At 47.3% G+C, this 23,090-nt stretch overlaps 1 protein-coding gene across 3 annotated transcripts in view; it reads left to right on the top strand.

Annotated features, from left to right (window-relative positions):
- The first annotated feature begins 5,563 nt into the window (after nt 1–5,563).
- The window catches only part of CLIP2 (CAP-Gly domain containing linker protein 2), a 58,933-nt gene continuing 41,406 nt past the window's right edge, over nt 5,564–23,090 (top strand). The window contains exons 1-2 of one of the 3 annotated variants that reach the window (XM_042879567.1): nt 5,564–5,711; nt 16,960–17,180. In XM_042879567.1, coding sequence (XP_042735501.1) covers nt 17,069–17,180 — 112 coding nt within the window. In that variant the 5' untranslated portion in view covers nt 5,564–5,711; nt 16,960–17,068. The remainder of the gene's footprint in view (nt 5,712–16,959; nt 17,181–23,090) is intronic. The other 2 variants (XM_042879564.1, XM_042879565.1) reach the window with 2 other exon arrangements.

Below are 23,090 nucleotides of genomic sequence, written 5' to 3'. Positions count from 1 at the left end.
CGACCTCTAATGCATTCTGGCTCTGTCTTCCACAGGTTAATTTACTTGAATTGTATTTTTCCACTTGTTAGCTTTATATTTGCTCCTCAGATTTCTCCTGTTTCTAAAGGTGGTAACACAGTTTGCCTCTTTTTTTCCTTCATTCTCTTGAGCCTTCACAACTAACAAGCTGGCATTTCCCACTGGCCTGTTCTGAAGTGCACACTGTGCATTTGCATTGTCTGAAGTTATGAGTGCAATGCATGCTGGCATGACCAAGCCCTGACATTTGCAGAGAAGGACAAAAAGAAAAACAGGCTGGACATTACTCAGTCTGTTTGTGCATGCAATGGGTCACCCTGTTCTGAACAGTGGTGCTTAATGCATTTACTCTGTTACCATCTTTGAAGGGATAGAAAATGTGCTGCTTGAACCAAGGGCAGTGTAACACAGTTCTGTTCAGGAATATCAGGTATAATTACTGTCTCTCCTATTTCTAAACAGCATTCTCATGTGTCTGTGCCTTCTGTTGTGAAATGGAGCACGTGTGTGCTTTATGGGAGCTGTGAGGACTGACAGGTCAGTGGTTTTAGTGCACCCAGCAGGTCAGGGCTCAGTCATCAGTTCTGATGTGACTGAAAAGGACTGAGCAGCTGCAGCTTTCATTGAGCTCACCTGTGAGGATTTAGGATGGAGACAAATAGCAGAGCAGGCACCAGGAGCTGTTTTAATGTCTGGTGACCACGTTTAGTCTGGTCGGCTCAAAGCACTTTACAGCTTAGTTCAGCAGAAGTGTTCCTCTTTCACTGCTAGTGAAGACAGCTGAGATGAAAGGAGTTTCCATTTAATGGTGGCAATCAAACTAGAAAATAGATTGGAGTGCAATTTTTATGTATCACAGTACTGCATTCTGTACAAAGCCATACTGGCAGATTTGTTCCTCATTGAAATATATAATACAACTGATGCAATGCAATTAATAAGACTAAACTGGCAGGAAACTAAAGAGTCACGCATAAGTTCCTGGATTTGGGTTATATCACGGCATCTGGCTGTAAAATCCACATTAGAAGGGCTTTTCTGTAATAAATATTCTAAAATCAAAGCCAACACCTGGCAAATGAGCAGGATTCTTCAATCCTTCTGTATCCATTTTAGTGAGGCTGGTTTTTTTGGGAGGCACGACTGTCTTTTCCTCCTAGCAATCGCTGCAGCGATTTCCAGTCACAGAACGAAGTCATCTGGGGCACCTTGCTGCCTAATTTCTGCAGAAAGAAACTATCTCCTCTTTATAAAGGCCTCGTGGTGATTCTTTAAGAATTTCTTCCTAAGAAGTGATGGCTGGGATCAGTGGATGGTTGCATAGGTTGATGGTGAAAACATAATATGGTGGGAAAAACAAAATCCTAACATACGGTAGATAGTTTGTTGTACCAGAATAGCACGTTTCTGCAGCAAAGAGATGTTTCTGTGGAAAGAACTAAATTCAGTTTAACTACCACAGAGCGTTCTCCCAGAGACAGGCTAGCAGGCCTGGAATGGGATGTGCTGTGGGTTTTGAGCTTTGTATTGATGCTGTTCTCTCTACTGTGCTATTTGTGTCAGGTCAGCCAGGATCTTCAGTTGGAAACTTTCCTTAATCAGAAACAGACATCTGGGGGAAGCAGAGGGCAGCTGGCTGTACTGCGGTCAGTGTCCACGCTCAGGCCAGCTGGTCAAAGCATCTGAGTGCATTCCCAAGGAAGATGTTCTTTTAAAGTGTGGCTTTTCTCTAAGCATCAAAATTTGGAGCACATTTCCCTCCCCTTCCTCATTAAACACAGCTTCACTTGTAGATACCAAAATCTCCTTAGGTTCTAGCCATAGACAGTGAGCTTTTTCAGCCTGACTCCCCTCCTTTGACTTTGATCTTCTAACACATTGTAGTTTATGCAGAGGAAATGGGACTTTCTTGCTGCTTGCAGGTCCTGCACATTCTGTAGCTCTGGTAGTAGAAAACATCTGGTGCTTCTATTTGATCTACAATATTACTTGTCAGGCTCAAACAACAGGGAAATAATCTCCTTTTTTCATGCTCTAAAGCCTGGTTTTAATTTGTCACAGACCCTTTTCAACCAGGTCAGAGAAAATGATGAATCTTTTCACCCCTGGCAGCAGAGAGAAAAGCCTGGTGGCACATCCTTGGAGCAGAAAGTGAGGAGAGGAGTAATTTTTTGACATAAAAGGAAAAAACAATCGCTGGGCTAGAAGCAATTTTGCTTTGCAAAACATAAGATGGTTTGGATGGTTTGCAAACTAATGGTGTTGTTGCGTACAAACATGATGGTTTGGCAAGTGGAAAAAGGTAGAGTTGCCACATTATGACTGTTTTTGCCTCCTTTTATTTTCCTGAGGATGCACTGAGCTACACAGAGGTATACACGCAACTGCCAGAGGCTTTGCAAAGTAGCCTCATGCAGTGGTTTGAGTGTAGGACGTTGTGCTGGGAGATCTGATAGGCTTTCTTCTGACTTGAATGTGTATATAAGAAAGAAACGTATAAACAGAGTAGAAGTACAACATCATAATAACCACAGTCTGGCACCCTTAAGTACTGTAGCCAGCTGTGCTGCTGGGCTAGAGCAAGTCTTGGGAGGGTAAGCTAAGCTCTCCCAGTGTTGGTTTCCATGCCTACAAAATGCTGGTGATGTTTGCTCCTCTTTGAGGTCAGTAGGCATGGAAGTCTTTTTATCAGAGCAAAGCTTGCAGTGCAGCTCTCAGTTCTCCTGACACGTAAAAAACCAGCTAAGCAAAGGACAGCCCAACCTTCAGTCCTGACTGAGTCAAACAGCAACCTTTAGGGCAGTAACAAAGAAAATGAATATAAATATGCAGTGCTGTGCTGGAGCTGAAGGTTTGCTTAGAGTAACTCATCCACTGCTTAAACTTGGATTGTTCCCCTGGCCCCTCTTTACGAGAAATAAGATGTTGTGCTTAAGTAGTACCAAACATCCCTTCAGCCTTCATCCCTGTGCTGTGTTTTTCTATTTGTGTGTTGTGTTCCTTTCTTTTGATCATCCTTGCTTGTAAATGTTTGAAGCTGAGGTGTAGACGTTGACCAACTTATGTTGGTTTCTACTGGATGACCATGGATACACAGAGTTTTTTAGTTTTTCCTCTACAGGACTCAATCCCCTACTGGCAAAGAGGAGGTGCTGATAGTCCCCATCGTTGTAAGCTGAGGTCTTCAAACAAAGGGTTGACAATATTCTGCTGACTAAAAAGAGGAGGTATCCAGAGCTCCAATGCCAGCATGGTCTGGAGTGCATCACTTGGACACTGTATCAGTGGACAGAACTTCAAGCCTCCATGTAATGGATGCTGAATTTCTCTGTAATCTACTGGCTGTTGGGCTCCTGAGTACAGTTTTTGTAATAAGAATGACTTCTTCAACAATAAAGTGGGGTCCATTTTATTGTGATGCGTTTGTGTGGTGCGTTGTCCCAATTTCCTCAGCAGGGAGGGTTACTTTAGAAAGGAAGAATGAGAGGAACCAGACTGTGCTAAGGACTAAATTACACCGGTGGTCGAAGTTTAAGTAATAGTTAATGTACTGATTTCAAAACAGGAAATATACTGGGGAAAAAAAACAAAAAACAAAACAAAAAAAAAACCTGTAAAAGCTTTTCTTGATTTTCACAATTAATGAGGACTGCTGTGATCCTTCAGTATATTTTCACCTGCACTTTCTTTTACAGTAAGAAGTGTGTAAAATGCACTGCAGTCAAGCTGGTAGACAGACTTCTTTCAGAGCACTTCAGTTGTGCTGTACAAGGCACACCACCGCCTGGAGGATCCTGGAGCTGTTCTGATGAAATCTTGCTTCTCCCAATGAACCAGAGCGAGGTCAGGCCTTCAGACAGGAACATATCCAACATCAGCATCGCCCAAATAAGCGCCATCAGTTGTGCTGAGTGTTTCTGGAAGGAGGACGAGTGGGGTTTGTATCAGTTAAACTTTTCATTTGACCTAATTCTCGAGTACCCCTCTAATTGTTGGATGGAAACTGGTGTTAGAGAGCAGAGAATCAGAATTACTGTAGGGGAGCATAACATTTAGGTAAGCGACAGAGCGATTGTCAGCTCTTGAGAGATGCTCCATCCCTCTGCACTGGGAAATAAAATGAAAAGATGCTCCATTGCTTAGGCCATCTCCTACCTGCTTATTCATGATGGCAGAACATGCAATATTTCTGTTCCTTTTATTCCCCTAGGTACGTGTGCTCAGACCTGCAGCAGTCCAGAGAAGGACTTGGGAGCACCTCCTCTCCCAGCTCCCTTCTGGTGACACACTGTCTCCATAGGCAACTACAGAGAAGAGACCAAACATCTTGCACCCACACCCGCAAACACCGACTTGGGTTTGGATGCAGGGAAGATATCAGGAAGCTCAACGAGCTGGCAGTTGAAGCAGAGGCGTCGGTGTCGGGTGCTTCAGTTCTATTTTTGACTTGGACCAAGCATTTCTTTTCGATTCAGCTTTCCATCTGCGAGATGGGAAATAAGGCTGCTTGCGGGTGGATCGTTCTGCTGAGGGCAGGGCTGTCAGCAGGTGATGCTTTGTTGAATTCTGCTTTGTTCTGCTCTGCTTTGCTGCCCGCAACTCTGCTGTGTGTTCCTGGGCTGAGGATGGAGAAGGGTGACAGCATCCAATGACAGAACTGATGTCAGGTGGGACTCTGTACTGTTACGGCACGGCCTGGGGCCTTCTGCTGCAGCATCTGAGGTGTGAAGGTTCAACTGCTGCCCTTTGGATGAGCCAGGGTGGCTGCAGGGCCAGAGAAGTACACTGAATGGAGCCGCAGCCCTTGTGTAAAGCACTTTCATTGTTGTCCAAGGCACGGATTTGAGTTGGGAGACAGGCACAAGTGGTGGAATTACCATCCCTGGGGGTGTTCAAAAACAGTGGAGGCATGACTCTGAGGGACGTGGTCTAGTGGGCATGGTGGAGCTGGGCTGATGGCTGGATGTGATCTTAGTGGTCTTATCCAGCCCTCGTAATTCTGTAAGTCCATGGTCCAGCAGGTGTGCTTCCACCTGACGTCTCCAGCTCTGGGATTAGCAGCAGACAGGTGGTGAAGGCCAAGTGACAGCTATCAGCTCAGCCCTCCCTTCCTGCCTCTGAGTAAAGGAGTTCCCACATGCTGCAGGTGCCTTCAATTCACTGTGTTCTCCAGACCCCAGCAATTAGAGCCTTCCTCCTTTTTTTTCCAGGAAGTACCTCCAACTCCTCTCGTTCCTCTTGCACCAGTCACAGCTGCTAGAACACGACTTAAGGGAGCCTCTCCCTTCCAGAGCCCCAACCCAGAGCCGCATCTGCGCCGAGCGGAAGGTGAGACCCACGTTCGCTGTTTTTTCTCCCTGCTCTTTAAGGGCGCTCCAGCTCGCGGGCAGCCGCTCCCGCCGCTCCCCCCGCTCCCCAGGACCGCCGCTAGGCGGAGCGTTCCCTCCTCCCGCTCCGCTTCCGCCGTGGTCGGGGCCCGACAACCAGCGGTATTTCGGTGCGGGGCGGCCCCGGAGCCGCCCCTTTGTTCGCGGGGCGCTGGGGCCGGGCTGCGCCCGCCGCGCCCGGCATCCTCCTTCCTCCTCCTCCTCCTCCCTTCTTTTTCCTCCCCCTCCTCCAATCATCGCAGCTCCCTCCGGCGCGCAGGGAGTGGCACGGCGGCCGCCCGGCTGGGCTGTGGGCTGCGGAAGGTAAGGGGGAATCGCGGGCTGGGGATGGGGGCAGCCCCAACAAAGGAGGGGCGGATGGATGGAAGGATGGATGGATAGATAGATGGATGGAGGCTTAGGCTCGTCTCCGGGGCTGGGCGCTGTCAGCACGGATCTGCCGCGGTGTAGCATTGTCCTTGGGTCGGGGAAGGAAAGGCACCGTCCTCGTTACGCGCTGTATGCCAGGGGCTGCGCTGTGCGCTCCGGGTGGGGCCGTGCTGCCGTACTGCCCTGCTGCCGTGCTGAGCCCCCGCTGTTCGCCCACCTGGGAACGGCCCGAGTCCGGGCGGCGGCCCCGTGGCCCTGCTCAGCTCCGGTGCTGAGCGATGGAGGTCGGGGTGGGCGTCAGCATCGAGCGCCGAGCGAGTTCGAGCTTTGCAGCCGGAGGACTGGTTTTCTTTTGTCTCCGGCTGCTGGCTGGGCTGGGTCTCCCCGCTGCCTTTTTGTTCTGATGTAACCTAGCTATCGACTAGGGCTGTAGGAGTGGCTGCGGTGGGATTATTTTTGTTTGCAGCAAGGAGATGTGTTCCTGTGTGCTGCTGGGGGATGGCACCACAGATCTCGGACGGACCGAGCAGCTCCTTCGCCTCCTGGCCCGTAGCACCGAGCCGGGGGGGCCCGGGGCAGAAGTGTGGTGCTGTCTTGGGGTATTGGGGTGGCTGCAGCTGCAGTAGGGGAGAGCTGGGAGACAAAGCGCTGTCAGTGCTGTTCTGTGTCAGTCTCAAAGGGCCACAAAGCCCAGCTTGGGAGCAGAGCATCCTGCTGGAGCGGATGGCAAGTTTCATCGCTGCAGGCTTGAAGGTTTTCCATGGGGGGGTGACTGGTGTTTTGAGAATGGGTTGGTGCATGGCTGTGTGTATTCAGGGTGGATATACCTGCATACACATGGCCAGGTTTGTTGGCTTTGTCCCTTTTCCTACCCGTGCTGGGTAGTGTTCTCCTACCCAGTGGTGCTTCAGGGCCTCTTCAGCCCCCCTGCCCTGCTGGGGAGGGGATGCTTTCAGCATAACGCAGCCCCTTGCCTTGAGTTTAACTTGAGTTGTTTTAAGAAATGACCTACCTGCTGCTAGAGCCTGCTGGGATGAAGGAGGAGCTGCATGCTGGCAGAAAGGTGCCAGCAATCCCAGGGCTTCAAAGCACAGCGCTGCCTCGAAGTGCTGGCACCAATTGCTGCAGCTTGGCAGAGGCTGCACTGCAACCAGTTTGTTTCAGCAGCACGTGTATGCATGGCATGCCTTCAGTTAAGGGAAAACCTGAGTGTTCAGAGGTGCTTTTAGGGTAAGTATAGCCTGGGTTGCCTGCTGAGGCTGAGGGCTGTGTCTGCTGTTCTTCTTCGGCCTCCTGCTGCCTGTGGCCCTGGAGGTGCCATTATTTAGACCAGCAAGGAACATTCCTGGTGCTCTTCTCTTTTTCAGAAGAAATGATGAAGAACTTGGAGGGGTTTCCCAGTGTGGAGGGATGTGTAAGGGTTTGTACCCTGCACATCTCTGGGTGGTGATATGGGGAAGGGTTTCACTTCCTGAGGTTGATGGTTTTATTTTGCAAACGCTTTCTCTATTCATGAAAGTTGAGAGAGAATGAGAATATCTCATATTCTTGTCATGATCCTGAGGAGGACAAGAGGCAGCCTATAAAGCAGGCTCCAGATGCACACTGTTGGTACTGCTTTCTAGAGTGCATGGCTGCATTCATACAGTGAGTTACAAAGCTCAGGGAGAGCCCATGTACAGGCATTGGAACCTGAGCATGACTTGTTGCTCACCTGCATCAGACGTTGGTGTGGGCTTAGCTCAGAGATTTCTGAAAAAAACAGACAGTAGCAATGCCTTGTGACCTGTTTTCCCCTCTGTCTCCCAGGGGAGCACAAGAGCAGCCGTGCAAACTGCTGATAAGGGACAAGCAAGTGCTTTCTGCTGCTGTGTTAGATGGCTGGCAGTGCCTGCCTGTTGTATCACTGCTTGGTGTGACTGGGAACGTGGAGTCCAGCAAGACTGGGGCCTTGTAGTACACCTGGCCTTCTGACACCTAAATCAGAGCTGCTGATAAAGAGGGCAGACTGCCAGAGGTCACTCTGGGAGCCCACAGTGAACACTTTGTTGAGCTGTGGTGCAAAATGGGACAAATCCAAATCGCTTTATTCATGTTTGGGTTTAACTTCTCACTCTCGTATTGCTGTAGCTAGCAGTGGAAAAATGACTTCACTGCATGTGACTGAGTCTGGCACCTTCACATAATACTTAGTGCTATTCCTGAAAAAAAAGAAAAAAAAAAAACAAAAAAAAAAAAAAAAAACCCAAAGAAACCTCACTTTAACAAAAAATAAGAAAGCAGGATTCCTGCATCAGGCTGTGTGGAGATGATTCCCTTGACGTGGCACCGTTCTTCATTTTCTGAAGGAGTGAGATGGTGTCCATAAAATAGCTGTGGTTGCTTCAGACTGGGTGTAAGCCAAGAAGTGTGTGCAGAGAAATAGCACTGAGCATTGTCGGGTTTTGCTATCAGTTCTGGTGTGATGGGGTCGAATGTGATGCTGACTTGAATTGGGCGACTTGTTTATTTTGGGAGCTCGTGTTCTCAGCTCTAATGCTAACTCCCTGGGTGACTCCATCTGTGCCTGGGGCAGCCAACTGGTAATGTTTAAGAAGCATTTATACTCTGTCTATAATCAATCAGAATGACTTCGCAGGTCTTTCGTGTGCTGATAGAGGAGGGGAGTGATTCATCCCCACTATGTGATCTTGGGAAAATCCTTTCCATCTCTCTGTCAGCTCCTCTCGACTGCGTGGTGTAGTGACTCTCACTGCTTTGAGGTCTGAAGATGAAAACTGTGGGTGTTGCATATCCAGACCTCGGGGTTGAGGTGCTTTTAATCCTTGTCCTGTACTCCCCCATGCAGTTTCTTTAAGGAAGATAATGCAAGTAAAAGTGTATTGCTGTGTATTGCTTGTCCCACAGCTCTTTTTGGGAATCCAATTGGATTTTACTGAACAGCTGGTGTAGTGCCGGGAAAGCATGCATGGGTATTGGTTACACCAGAGGGAAATCTGGGGTGATGAAAACCCCACGGGTGATCTGACCCGTCTGTCTGTGCCAGGTCCCTTTTGCTGGCTGATCTGTTCTTCCACTGACATATTCCTCCCCCGTTATTTATTGCATCATGTTTTGGGAACGCTTGTGTCTGCCAATTAGTGCTGGAAACTTTTCACCAGTGCTGCCAGGCGGGGAGCAGCCGTTTGTTTCAGCAAGCAGTGCTTTCCCAGCCCTGCAGATGCTCCCATTCACAACCTGCAGTCACATCCCTGCAGCAGAAACTGTCCTGGGTGTTGCTACAAGCCCTGGGAAAGGAGGCTTCTCCTGGAAGGTACAGAGGGGCAGCTGTGCCGTGACAGGAGTTTCATGGGCTTTTTAGCCTCGTGTTTGCCTGCTGTGCAGTGTTTGTGATGCTGCCTCTGGTCAGCCCCCTGCATGAAGCCCATCCTGGTGGTGGAAGTGCTGCTAACTATATTTAGCTGATAGCTGTTTGTTTTATAACACCGAGGTCTGTGCAAACTGGAGTAGGTCAGCTTGCAACCTTGAATAAGTATTCCTATTTCTCTGGACTTTTTTCCAAGATTGTCAACTTTGTGGGATGTTCTAGATGGTGATCAATCCACCAGCCATTGCTAACGGAGGTTTAATGATAGACAACATGGCACAAACATGGAATTACAGGGATTTTTGCCTTTTTTGTGCTTGGTTGTGTCTTCTGCTAAGCTGAACCTGCTTAATCACCTGCTGTCAAGACTTCCCAGAGCACAAGTTTCTGATGCTGGAGCTTTACAGTTGTGCTGCTTAGGTGTTCCCTTTGAAGCACTATGGGAATCCCACTGGCCAAGTCTGTGAGATGTCTCAATGCATGAGATTGAACAGCCGTTTTGTGGCAGTTTATTTGGTGTTGGGAGGAATAGTAACATCTGGTGTTAGGAGCATCTAAATCTGAAGTAAGGTTATGTGTTATTACTTTCAGCACACAAATGTGGAAATGTCAGCCCGATGGATGCTCTTGGGTGGGTGATTGTATGGCTCAGGTTTATGGAATGCCATGATATATTCTGCCTTGGGGTGCCAAAAATGGAGAGTGCCCTTCCTAGAAGAGGTAACAACTTGGTTTTTATTCTTCCTTTTGGGGTGAAACAGGACCAGACTGGGTTAGAGATGTTGTGCTATTACTCTGCGTTATAATCTGCTCAGGCTGTTGCCTGTAGCCCCTCTATGCTTGGTTAGATATGATTATATCTTGGTCTGCTTAGGAAATCACAGCTGTGGTCCTGCCCAGCCACCCAAAGCTCTCGAGTCAAACCTCCCCCATGTAAGGCAGTGGGCAGCCATCCTGTGGCTGTGTGTGTGGCTCAGAGCCTGAAGGCACCAGGCTGCAATCTCAGTTTCTTTGCTCCTGGTACAGTCTGAAGTCAATGATAAATTGCAAGGTGTGGTGCAGGGCAGAAGAAGACAATGTAGCAATGCTGTCTGATAAGGATCCAATTGGATCCAGCTTGATCAAAAATCATAATCATTTTTGCATTGATAAGAACGGGAAATGATAGAACCATAGAATGTCCCAAACTGGAAGGGACCCATAAGGATCATCAACTCCTGGCTCCACCCAAAATTTGGATAAGAATTTGAGTAAGAGGTGATGCGTCGTGTGCTGTGATGTTTGTGAACTACCTGAGCTCCTGGCTCTTCTGATTGCTGTTGTGCTGGGATTGCAGGTAATGAAGCTCTGAGCAATGCACACTGGCCAACACAGAGCTTTTACCAGCCTCCTTGTCCCCTCCACTGGTTCTGTTGGGAGTTGTGTAGATGGTGGTGCCAGCTGTGGTCCAGACAAGTTGTAGTGCTTGATAAGGTTGGGAACAAAGCTGCTATCAGTGTGTGTGGCATAGGGCCAGCTTCAGGGTGAGGGAGGAGAAGGATGCTGCAGGGAATACCTCCAGCACTGCCCCAACGCTGCCAGCACAGGGATGGAACTCTGGGTGTAAACCTGAATTCCAGTGAATAACAAATAAAGTGTCAGGGTGAACTTTAATGTTGTAGTAAATCAAGGACTCAACAGCAGGGAAATCCGTGAGTTCAGCTCCTTCTGCAGGGCTGAGTTATGGCAGCACTTATTGGGTCCAGTCTGAATTGCTGTGTTATCAGCTCTGTCCCTGCAGGATGGCAGCTCTGCCGTCTCCATGTGTGTCATTCCTTTCCCACACGAGCGATACTGTGTTGCTGTCCTGTTACTTCTGTAGGACACTGACCCCTCCTCCAGGGCTTAACACCTGGCTGCAGGAACTCCTGCAGGTCCCAAACCTTCCCCACGAATTGGGGATGGTTCTGCTCTGTAATAAATATGGAGTTGTTGCTATCTGCAGTGCCACTCTTCATTGGATGTTCTGCCACAGGAGGAGCTGAGCTCACCAGCACACCCAGAATGACTCCAGTGGAGTCAATCACCTCAGGTCTCACTTTGTGGTTTTTAGTTATAGAAGGCAGTGGGATGCTTTTATACATTCCTCCTTTAATAACCTTTGTTTTACCACTAAAACAAAGTGGTAAAACAGAGTGATGAGTCTATTGGAGTGCTTAGAAGTGGTTTTAAAAAGGTGTGAAGGCTTTAAATGAAAGGCCTGCAGGCTTTCCCTTTGCATTCTGTGCCAGTTATTACAAAACTTGAGTGAGGAAGTAAACTCAACACAGGGTTGTCTTTGATGTTAATCACCTTTGGAGATGTGAGGAAAACTGATGGTAACCATAGAACTTTCTGGCTGAGGATCCTGGTGAGTTCTGCAGCATGGGAGCAGATGGCAGGGGATGCCATGGCTCTTCCCCACATCTGATGGCGATACAGTGCTTTCGTTCCTGAGGCACTCTGCCTGCTTCTCTATGGGAGGAGGAAATGTTTTCTTGGGAGAGGACTCTGACCTTAATTAAGGATGAGTCTCTTATTTCCTCTGTGCTTCAGTGAAACGGAGGGATTTAACCCTAATCCGACACGTGCTGCAGAAATAGGTTTCTGATTGCTTGTTGGAAGCAGTAACTAATCAGAGAAGTGCGAAGGGATGGGATGATTGCCTGAGATCAGATGGGGCATCAGAAGGAATTAAAAGATAAAACCCCCCTTTCTTCTCAGCATAAGCTTTTCTCTTCTAGCAGAGCTGCAGTTTGGCTTTATCAGATCATGGTGTTTGTGTGTTCTGGATTCGTTTCTTGTCCCTTTTGCAGACCAGACTCAAACCGTTCAGTCTTTGGGGTTTTGCTTTCAAGGCAAAATTCTTCTCTTAAACCCTCTCCCTCATCTTTTCAGCACAGCCAGCATGAGCCTAGGGCACCAAATCTTAACCTGTGCTTGCCTGTGGCATGCAGGGAAATGGGCAGCAATGTAATGATTCTGAGCTTGAGCTTTATTGCATGAGATTCTCAATTTTCTGGGGGGAACGGAGTGCAGAAAAGCTTGAAAGCATGAAGTGAATGCAGCACAAATGCCTGGAAACAAGAAATGAAGCAACTTTACATACATTTAATAGATACCGCTACCTTTAGGCCAGTGGTGGTTTTGTATAAGGTCTAATAAATGAATACAACACTGAAAGCTTTTTGCCTTTATCTTTTGTGCTTACTGAAGTGGTGAAGAGCTCCTTCAGGTGGACCCCCTCCTTTTGTAGCCATTGAGTTTCAGGGGTGCTCTGGGCTCTGTTTGCAGCATTGGCACTGACTAGTGCTGGAGGTTCCTGCAACCAGTAATGCTATGGGCAAATCCAGAAACCTGCTGAAGGTTCTGAGGCACAAAGCCAAGACATAGGTAGAAAGTTTGGGTCCTGCATTGATGCTTAACTCTCCTGGATGTGCATGCAAGGGATGTGTCCAAACCCAGCTGCTGCTGAGCTCAGCTGTGTGATGTTTGGCATCATATGGGGTTGTTTCTCTTTCCTTCCATTTCTCCATATGGAATTGCTGTTATTACCTTATCAGCAGCTGAAGGTGGAATTCCTGGACTTCCCAGGCTTTGTCTTCATTATTAATGTAAGAATCTCTGTGAACACAGCCACGCAACTGCATCATTCTATAGCAGCCCTGAAAATGGCTGAAACTCTTTGTGTTCCTCCTGCCTGTATATGTGCTCCCATAGGGCTGTGTACAGAACCCCTGGGGTTCCCCATCCTCAGCGTTCATATGCAGAAAGCTGGCTGACTGTTTGAAATAACACAAGCAGTTGTGTCACAAAACATCATCTGAGATGGAAGTGGGTAAAAGCAGGCTTCATTGTGCAAACCTTTTTGTATCCAAATAATTGCTTTAGGAATTGCTGATAATGTGCATCAGTCAAGATTGCCTTAAACAGAAGTGTTGTACTGCTTGTCTGCACTCTGTCATTCAGTTCCCATGCAACACTGCAACCATTGTTTCCTTCAGCATGATAACTGGATACTTTACCTTCTTCTATGGGTCTGGGTCTTAGAAAAGCTGTATGCATCACTGACTGTAAATTTAAATCTGCAGGCAAGGAATCAAATTTCGCAAATTTAGAAAATTAGAAACCTCAGTTTTCGAACTTAGACTTTAAGCTGTGTACTTAATGTTAACAAAACAACTCCATGTTTCTCTATAAAACACGGTAGGCATTGATCCATTCCAGCAGTGCTCAGGCACACCAGCCTGAATTCCACTTGAATCTGTATTCAGCACAGAGTCCCTGTGCCTTGCCCAGAGTGCTGTGTTGGATAAATTCTTCTTACATCCAGATCCACCCAGAAGGCAGCACCAGCCACAGGATGGGACTTGGGCCAACTCAGTCTGGAAACCTGTTCCTGTGCTGGTGGTTTTGTACGTGGAGGTGAACAGATACTCATGAGAGTTTCCTTCTAGGAAGCGTGCTGGGTTTGAAGATCTGCTTTGTTGGTATGGCCATCTTGAATGGGATGGTGTGGATACCCATTTGCCACATGCAGCGTGCCTTGCTGAGGGTAGGAGGGATGGGTAAAGCAGAAAAACTTGAAGATGAACCTTTCTCAGCCTTGGTAATATAGGTTTTGTTTCCAACCCCCTGCCCTATTTGAGAAATAACAGATCTCGGCACCTCCTGCCATTTCTATGTATTTGATGTATGCTTTTATGATGCAGGTACTTCATGTATCCAGTTCCATTGCTGCTGGTGAGAAGTATTTTTTGAGAGTACATCTGCATTTACTGAGAGCTGTTTTCCTTGAATCCGAGCCTGGGTGACTCAGATTTGGCCGTCTCCTTTTCCAATGGAAAGATGGAGAACAGAATGTTTTGGTCATTTGGAGCAGCTTTCGCATTGTGCATTCCTGGGATGGTTTTTTGTTGTGGGAACACACAAAGCCATTCATCCTGGTATGACAAGACTGCAGGAAGAATCCAGTGGAGATCATGAAGACCTTTGTAGTCTGCATCATTTTTGAGGAAGAAGGAAAAACAAAATAAGCTGAACTGGCCCCTGGGTGTTGATAGGGGCAGATATTTTTAGATATTTTTGTGGTGGCTTTTTTTTTTAACCTTGTGGCAGGGGAAAATCTCATTTCTGTGAATATTAAACTGGAATATTAAACCTGGGCAGATGATACAAGGAATAGGAAAAAATGGCTCAAGTTTTTCTTACGCGCCATACAACAGCATGTTTGTGTGTGTTCAGAACTGTGCTAAGAGCGCCTGTTGGGGTGCTGAGGATGCAGTACAGAAGCTCAGAGCAAGTTGTTATCTCTAATGGAGCAGGACAGTGCCCTGTGGAGATGCTGGCCCACGTCCCAGCCTGAGATGTGAGTGCAGGATGAAAGCTGCATTGCTTGGGTCTTAGAATAGTAGGATGATTGGGTTTGAAGAGTCCTTAAAGGTCATCCAGTTTCACCCCCATGCTGTAACAGGGTTGTCCCCCAGCAGATCAGGTTGCCCAGGGCTGTGTCCCACCTGGCCTTTTGAATGCTCCCAAGGGTTGGGCATCCACAGCTTCTTTGGGCAGTCTGTTCCAGTGCCTCACCATTATCTGAGTAGATATCTAACCTCTGTTTCCAGTGTTTTAGCTTAAAGAGGCTTAGATGGCTCAGAGCAGCTTGGGTGAGGATAATGACCTGATGGTGTAACTCAGGAGTGCCCAGACTGAGATACTGGGGTTGCACACAGGGTGGCACTTTGGGCATTTATTGAATTTGTTGTGTGGCCTGGAGCCCTGTGAGTATGGATGTGCATGGGCTGTATAGTAGAATAAAAGCAGCTCTGTGTTTGCAGGGTAGCTTAATTAGCAGCCCATGGAGTTTTTCATCAGTATGTTGGAAGCGTGTGTTTTCATCAATGTTTCTGGCAGAAATGTAATGCAATGGGAATGCGCTTCCTCTTATTCCCTCCCACCCCAATAAATAAAATCCAATCCACCTGATGAGGAAGGCTTTGAGTATCTCTGGAGAAGGATATTCGCCCACCTCTATGGGCAGCCTGTTCCAAGGCTCTGTCACCCTCACAGTAAAGAAATATTTCCTCATCTTCAGATGGAACTTTCTGTATTCCAGTTTGTGCCCCTTGTTCTGTCACTGGGTGCCATTGAGAAGCACCTGGCCCCATCCACTCAATTCCTGCCGTTTGGATATCAATAAACGCTGATGAGATCCCCTCTCCACCTTCTCTTCTCCAGGCAAACAGCCTTTCCCCATACAGGAGATGCTCCAGGCCCACATCATCTTTGCATTCACTCCAGCAGTTTCATGTCTGCCTTGAACTGAGGAGCACAGAACTGCACACAGCACTCCAGATTTGCCCTCCACAGAGCAGAAGGATCACCTCCCATGCCCTGATGGCCACACTCCTTTAATACACCCCAAATATGTTTGACCTTCATGGCCACCACGGCACCCTGCTGGCTCCTGGTCACCGTGTTGGCCACCTGGACACCCAGATCCCTCTCTGCTCCCTCTCCTTAGTCTCCTTTTGTTATTCTCTCATCTCTAACCCAGTGTGGGATGGCTGACTTACTGCTGAAACACTCTTTGGTGTTTCAGCATTCCAGGAGATTTCGGGAACAGTTTTGGAATTTTTCCTTTTTTCTTTTTCCCATCTGTGTGCCTGTGGTTCACCATGGAGAGCTGCCAGCCCTCCCCTCGTGCCTGTGCTGGGATCCTTACTCACTCCTTAATCACTTCCCATCCTGGCCATTGCACTTCTCCCCTCACAGCATCTGTAAGACTTTGCTCCGTCAGTTCTCTCCAATGATGCAGACACAAGGCTGTCTCATCCCACAGCCCAGACCTGGGTGTCCTCACCTCCTGGCTGCGCTGCTGTTCCCTTTGCAGTTTGTTACCACTGTCCCTGTCTCGCTCTGCAGCCATCTTTCTCTTGTCTCTCTGTCTCCTGTCTCCTTCTGCCCACATCCCTGCTCAATGAGCCAACCATAGCTTCCTTTTTGCTGATAGTCTCAATTTTTTGATTGTTTTTGCATTTTTTCAGCAACTTAGTCATTTCCTTTCTTTTTTTTTTTTATTTTTTATTGCCATCAAACTTTTTGCTTGAAAAGTTCAGTGCTTGTTAATGCTGCGTAGTCACATTTAGATGTCTTATTCCCTTTGCCTTCCCCTTTGGGGGAAGCCTTGTTTTCTCTATCAAGGTTGGAGATTTATTCTTAATGGAAGGAGCTAAAAGCCCAGTTACGAACGTTGAACCTCCTCCTTACTCCTCGCGTTGGTTTGAAGGAACTGCCCTGAAGTTGTGTGAACATGGGGAGATGCAATGAGGTGTAGTGCCACGGGGTTGTAATGCTCCTTTGGGAAGGCCCTTGCAGAGCAGGAGAAGTGGATCTTGGCTAACTGACCTAGAGAGGGCATGGGTTGATGGTTGGACTAGATGATCTTAATTGGTCTTTCTAGCCTTAATGATTGTGTGATTCTGATGCGTGAGATGAGACTTTAGGATTTAAAGAAAATCAGCAGTCCCAAACTGAATTTGAATTCTTGTTTGGTTCTGAGAATCTTCTGCTGTAACCTAGGTCTCCAGGTTGGAAGTTACTTAGTGAGATAAAGGAAAAGGCTGTAACATAAAAATAGGAGACAAAGGAAATCTCCCTCATTTTACAGGTGAAGAAAAGAAAGATCATATCACCTACGTGAAGCTGGGCACTGCTTTCTGCGAGCCTGCTCGTGCTCTCCCACCCATTGTCTGTCTTATTTCTCAGTAATCTGACTTCTGTGCTCTTCCCCCCCCCCAGGTCTGTGGCGATGGAAGAAGAGACCCAACATCGAGGAGCCTGAATGCTGACAGCGGGACAGCACTTGGAGACACTGGTAGCACCAACCTGAAATACAGAGGCAGCAACCATGCTGAAGCCAAGTGGACTTAAAATCCCTGGCAGGGCAGTGAAGCACTCCAGCCCAGTGGGACGAGCATCAGGGACAGCAGCGGCGACTGTCACCACTGGTACAAAGGAAGGTAGGAACTCCCTCAGTGGGGTCAATGAGCTGAGCCAAGTGATGGCTGGGTTTAAAGGCAAAGACCCAGTGATGCTCAGTAAGGTGAGAAATTGCTCATCTTGTAAGGAGGCTGATCTTGAGCGTGGGTCAAAACAAACATGAACAAATATCCTCCCTCGTCCAACTGATGTCTCCTGTCTGGATTGTTTAGGTATGGGTGTGATTGCTCTGGCAGTCGGAGATGGCCACAAAGCATGGGATTGCCAACATGCATAGCTCCAAACCCAAGTTTGGGCAGATTTTGGTTGACAGTGGTTTTTTAGCCAAAAGGTTGCACTGGTGTGGTGCTGCGAGACAGAGAGGGAATTGTATGTGTCCTTCTACATTCATTAAAATCTGAAGAGCTGGTAATACTTGTGCAGATGGGAACCTCACCCTGGGACGCCTTAAACACTGTCCTATAGCCATTGCTTCTGGCCTGTGGTAATGTTTTAGTGAGAACCAGGCACTGAAGGTAATTTGCCCTGTGCTAGTTATCTCAGATTAGTGCCTTTGTTTCAATAGAATCATTGGAAGCACTGGGATATCAACAGTGATTTATCTAGACACACACATACATGTCTTATTGTCCATTTATCTATATCCAGGGTATACAGAAGCTGTACAGACTGCTGTATAAATTACACTTCAAAAGGGTTTGAGTGTTGTTTAGCATTTTCTTCTGGCTGTTTTGACTGCTGTGGTTTTTGTTTTGCTTTGTGAGGTATGTGGGGTCTTTGCATGGAATGCCTCTGCTCAGTGTTGAGCAAACTTGGCTGTGTTTTGCTATCACGTGTCAGGGGCTGTGCTCTGCTCATGGGCATACATCATCTCTGCTGTTCTTAATTTGAACAACGTTGTAAGAACCACAGTTTTAACTTTAACTTGCAAGGTGTTGTTTGAGGGGCTGGTGACCACATGAGAGTATGGGCTGAAGTAGAGATCATTCCCTACACTGGGAATGTAACATCACTGTTGTTTCTCAGCTGGTGACTTGACTCTACTGGTTCTTAATACTAGAGTCATTTCTTAGTTTAGCATCCAAATCAAAGAAAATAAAAGCCTCCTTGTCTGTTTCCTAGAGGGATGCTCAGGTTGACAAAGGAAATTCTTAGGGTAAGGATTATGTGTTTTGAAGTTGTTCCCCAGATTCATTTCTCTATTTCCCCCACTTTTTTCTCCTTGCTGTATTTCTGTAGCTGAGAAATGAACTCTGAGGACTCCAAGTGACTAGTTACCACTGGGTGTGAATCTCTCAAGGCACAGTGGATTGATAGTTGTGCATGGTGTGGAGCTGCTTTCAGTTGGTTTTTATCCTAAGAAAAGCTGATGGGGCAGACCCCAAGGCCTCTCTCTTCCTTCTGAGGCTTTGCACAGAAGCATCCCAGCAAACACAGCGTGTGTGTTGCAGGGTGAAGGAGTCATTGCAGAGAGCAGCACTGGGGGCTGATGGGACTGCTGTGCTGAATGCAGCACTTGTTTGCTGCAGCCTTTGTGCCTTGTTCAGCTACAGCACTCTGCCAGCATGGAATGCTCAGCACAGCCTGGGGCAGAGTCATCGCTGGGTGGCAGGTCCCAGCCACAGTACAGGCAGTAATGGGGGGAAGAAAGAAGTCTCCTAAGCTTGAAATGCAATTGTAAAAGAGAACCACAGATCTGTTAAAGTGCAGAATTAAAATGCAGTGGTGCAAAATAAAATGCAGTCTGTTGGCTCTGAGCTGCCTTCAGTAACCTGGGGCTGGCTCAGGAAGATCCTGCACATGGATTGAGTCTTCCAAATGGGCAATGAAGTGAAGGTGTTCGTTCTTCAATTGTACCTGAGAGTTGTCAGAAACCATTTGATGCAAATCCATATTGGGAAGCTTCAACTCTTCTTCCTTGTGCCTTCCCCTGAGCCCATCAGTCTTGTCTTGTCTTGAAATAGTGGTAGAAAATATGCTGTCTTTTATTCTTTGACTGGAATATGCAGAGGTGCTTTGGTTGCTTCTTTTCTACTATTCTGTTCCCGTTCTTCTGTAGAAAGTCAAGAGTCTCTCATCCATCTCTCATCTCTTCCTTTTCCAGGCAGTGGAGATGTACCTTGCTGAGTGCTTCCACGTACTCCTGACAGCTTATATAACAAAAAATATGATTGATAGAAACATGAGGTGTGTGTATATTCACGGCTTTGTGTCTTTGTGAAGACCCTATATGACAAAGTCATAGCATGTGAGGAAGAATGGGCATGGCATATCTGAGTTTTGCCCTGGACACTCTTACTCTGGTTCCACAGTTTCTTACCGCCTCTTTGTCACTGAACTTTCTCAGTGTGGAGATTTATTGCATCTCCTGCCTGATGTGACGCTTGGGAAGGTCTGAGGGCTTTTTGTGGTCTATTTCAGTTGGAGCTAAATGGGTATTTCCACTGAAAGTCAGCAGGAGAAAGGCACCTGGCATGGGCTCTTGGAAAACGTCCGCCTCAATGAGTGGTGTCTGTGATGACTCTCCCCCTCCCTTTCTCTTCCATAAAGCTGAAACAATGGAAAAAATAAGTTTTACTTTGTTCTGGTGACTGGTTTTCTTAAAACCAGACTGAAAATTCATCTCTAGCTGTGTGAGGACAGGATTTCCCACACATGTGTTGGCCTATTCTCTGTGCTTCAACTAAAGAACTTTACTGCCTTCAACCCTGCATGCAAGCAAAGTTTCTGTGCAAAAGGTGTGGCACACTCTAAAGGGCTCAATATGTCACTTGGATTTCTTTTTCTAAAAAAGCTCATATGTCTTATTTTCTACCCCACCCCCTCCTGGGAAAAGTCTGCTTTTGCCTGGAGCTGCAAAATGGAGAGAGAATGGAAGCTGTGATGAATGGGCCCACACAGCCTCCAGCTGGTGGAACAGGTGAAGGGAATGCTGGAGCCAGCTGATGGGAAAGGCTTTCCTCTCCAACCAAGCTGCTGTACTGCTGCTCTGAGTGCTTTTGTCTGCTTTGTGGGGTTCTTAAATCTCTTCTTCAGTCAAAGAATGTTGGCAGAAGGGTGGTGGAAAAAAGGAAAACCAGTATATGTAGACAGCATTGGGTGAGAATGGGTCAATCCTGGTAGAGGCAGAGCAACCCACACCAGTGTCTTTGTCTGCAAGACTGAAGGGCATCCAGTCTGAGCCTGGTGTAGATGAGCTGTGCTTTGCTGGTAGCTGTGATGGAGATAGATGCAGCCACAGTGCTTGCTTTGGGCTGTGTGATCAGAGGTCTGGGATCTTTAGAGCTGTTGTTACCATTCCTTTTTGAGAAATCGTTGTTTGGTGGTTTTTTTGTTCATCTAAACAGGATTTCTCACTGTTTTAGTTTAGGCTTTTTATTAAGCTGCAAGAAGGAGGGCTGTTTTTTTCTTGCTCACCAATTTATTAATTCTCACTTTGAAATAAATGTGAAAGACGCAAAACTACTGTTTTGTCTGAAACACAATCAGTGTGGTTGTGGTGCCCCGAGCAGCTGATTGACCGGCACAGACGGAGAGAGCTGACACTTGTCTATTCAAAGCTTTGTGGCTCTTGATTAATATTAAACTTAGGGTGTTGTGCACTGGTAAATTGAGAGAAATGGCCCCACACCATGGGGCTGAGCCTGCTATTATCATAGAACCTTAGAACGGCCTGGGTTGAAAGGGATCACAATGATCATCTTGTTTCAACCCCGGCTCTGTGCAGAGTTGCCAACCACCAGACCAGACTGCCCAGAGCCACATCCAGCTTGGCCTTGAATGCCTCCAGGGACCAGCAGACATTTGGTTTTGACACTTTGGTTCTGCCCTCAATTAAATCCATGCTGCAAGAGTGAATGGATGTTCGTGAGTTAGATCAGCAGCCAGTACACAAACACTGGTGATGCAACAGTCAAGTTTGATTGGGCTTTGCTTTATCTTCATGGGTCTGTTGAACTTGTAATTTCTAGGTTAGGTGCTGCAGCATCAACAGATATTTATCAGTCTGTAGTAACAGCCACGTTTCCAGCACACAGCATTCACCTGCTCAGGAGTTACCTGGAAGAAAACAGCTGTATGCTTTCAAGTGTTGCACAGAAGAAAAACTGCAGATGAGTATTGATGGTTTGTTAATTTAGGACCTGACAGAAAGAGGTGGCTGCTAAGAGTGTTTGGAAAGTTGATAGGGAATTGATTATGGGATGCTTATGAAGGTTATATTCAGCTTAGTGCAGGTGTTTGTGATGCAGGAGGGGGGGATGCCTTGCAGTACGTTATCCCCTGCTCCCATTCTGCTTTCTGTCTTGAACAAGGGAGGGACCTTGGGAGCTCCTTTCCCAAGGAGGTGAGTGCATGCCAACCAATACAAAAGGGCATTGAATCTATCTTGGTTTAATCAGCTTTGTAGATGACATTTAGAGATGACTGAGAGTCTGATTTTAATTGTCTTAACTGTAAGATGCTCTTAGTGGGATTTGATGTAGTTAATCCTTAAACATTCAGTGCACCCACTGCAGAATGAGATGTGAGCACATGCTGAAGGCATATAGAGGTTGGATGCCCTCCTGCTCCCCATCAGCAGCTCCTTGCAGGACACCATGGAAGGGAAATCTGCTTCCCACAGATGTCCAGCCTATGGGGGTTTGGCTATAATGAACCAAATCCTATTCAACTTTTTTGCTTTACTGAATCATCTGAGCGCTGGAGTGATGTAAGAGCAGGCAATGTGCATTATGTATCTGGAGAAAGCCCTGTGCTCAATGTCTGTGCTGGAGCCAGAGCTGAATGAGGCTCTCCCAGTCCCTGTGATTTAACCTTTCTTTCCCCTACTGGGAAGGATTCATTGATCTTCATGGTCTTTCCAACCTTAATAAGGGTATGATTTGGTTGTTAGCAGTAGGGACACTCCACATGGCTGCTCAGGTTGTATTCTGTGAGTCAGCATCCCAAATTGCACACACGCAGCATCTTCATTACATTCCTGGCACTGGCTGCTCTTGATCCCCAGACTGGGTCCTGGAGACTGGACTCAGTCTGATTGTCAAGTAGTTATTGCTTGTGATGGAACAAGATGGGCTATTTTCTGGTGCCTTCTCTTCTGGAGTTCATTGGCAATGAGCTAATTCCATCACTTTTGAGTGAATGAGCCCTTCTGCACACACCTGCTTGAGCAATGTGCTGCTTGGCTGCTCTTCTCCCATTTGCTGTAGGAACAGCAGCAAAGCCCATTTGAATGGATTTTGCATGGGAACAATGCCTGAGCAAAAATCCTGCACTTGAAGGCTGGTGAGTTCAAAACTCTGCTGGTTGATTGCTTGGCCACTCTTTGCAGTGTTTGGTACTGAAGACAAATTTCTGCAGTTTTGAAGGTGTCCTGAGACCGCTCCTCTCTCTGAGCAGCCGCCAGAGCTGTGCCTGGGAAACCATTTATACATGTCTCATTAAAGACCCGTGTCTGCCTCTCTCCTTGTTTTTTGCCATTGGATCAGCTCACTGAGAGCAGCTGTCTGCACTTCTGCAGCAGCACCTCCGGAACTGAGCTCCTGCCTTACAGATTCCCACAGCCAAGGAAATCACAGACAACTGCATGGACACGTGTGCAGGGCATGCAGGCATTGTGCTGAGCTCAGTGCCGAGCTTTTGCACGCTCATGTGAAAAGGAGAGTCTCTAGGAAGCCACACTTGTGCTGGAAGCTGAACTTGCAGCAGTGCCACTGGGCAGAGGGTTGTGCACACCAGTGATTTGGGGACGGCGGTCTCACCGTGCATTGCTTGAGTGGCCCCCATCAGGAACCCCCTGCAAATTCATCTCACGTAAGTGCATCCACCACGCTGTTCTCATGGGATATTGTGGTCCTGTAGCTGCTTTCTGACTCTCTCAGCGTGTAGTTCTTAAGGGTTTACATTGCAGGGATCTGGGTAGGGTGACT

This window comes from Lagopus leucura, unplaced genomic scaffold (genome assembly GCF_019238085.1).
Source record: "Lagopus leucura isolate 7727_CA_CO unplaced genomic scaffold, USGS_WTPT01 Super-Scaffold_100024, whole genome shotgun sequence".
NCBI lineage: Eukaryota > Metazoa > Chordata > Aves > Galliformes > Phasianidae > Lagopus > Lagopus leucura.
Note: the sequence above shows the minus strand (reverse complement) of the source record. Positions and strands in the feature narration are given on the sequence as shown.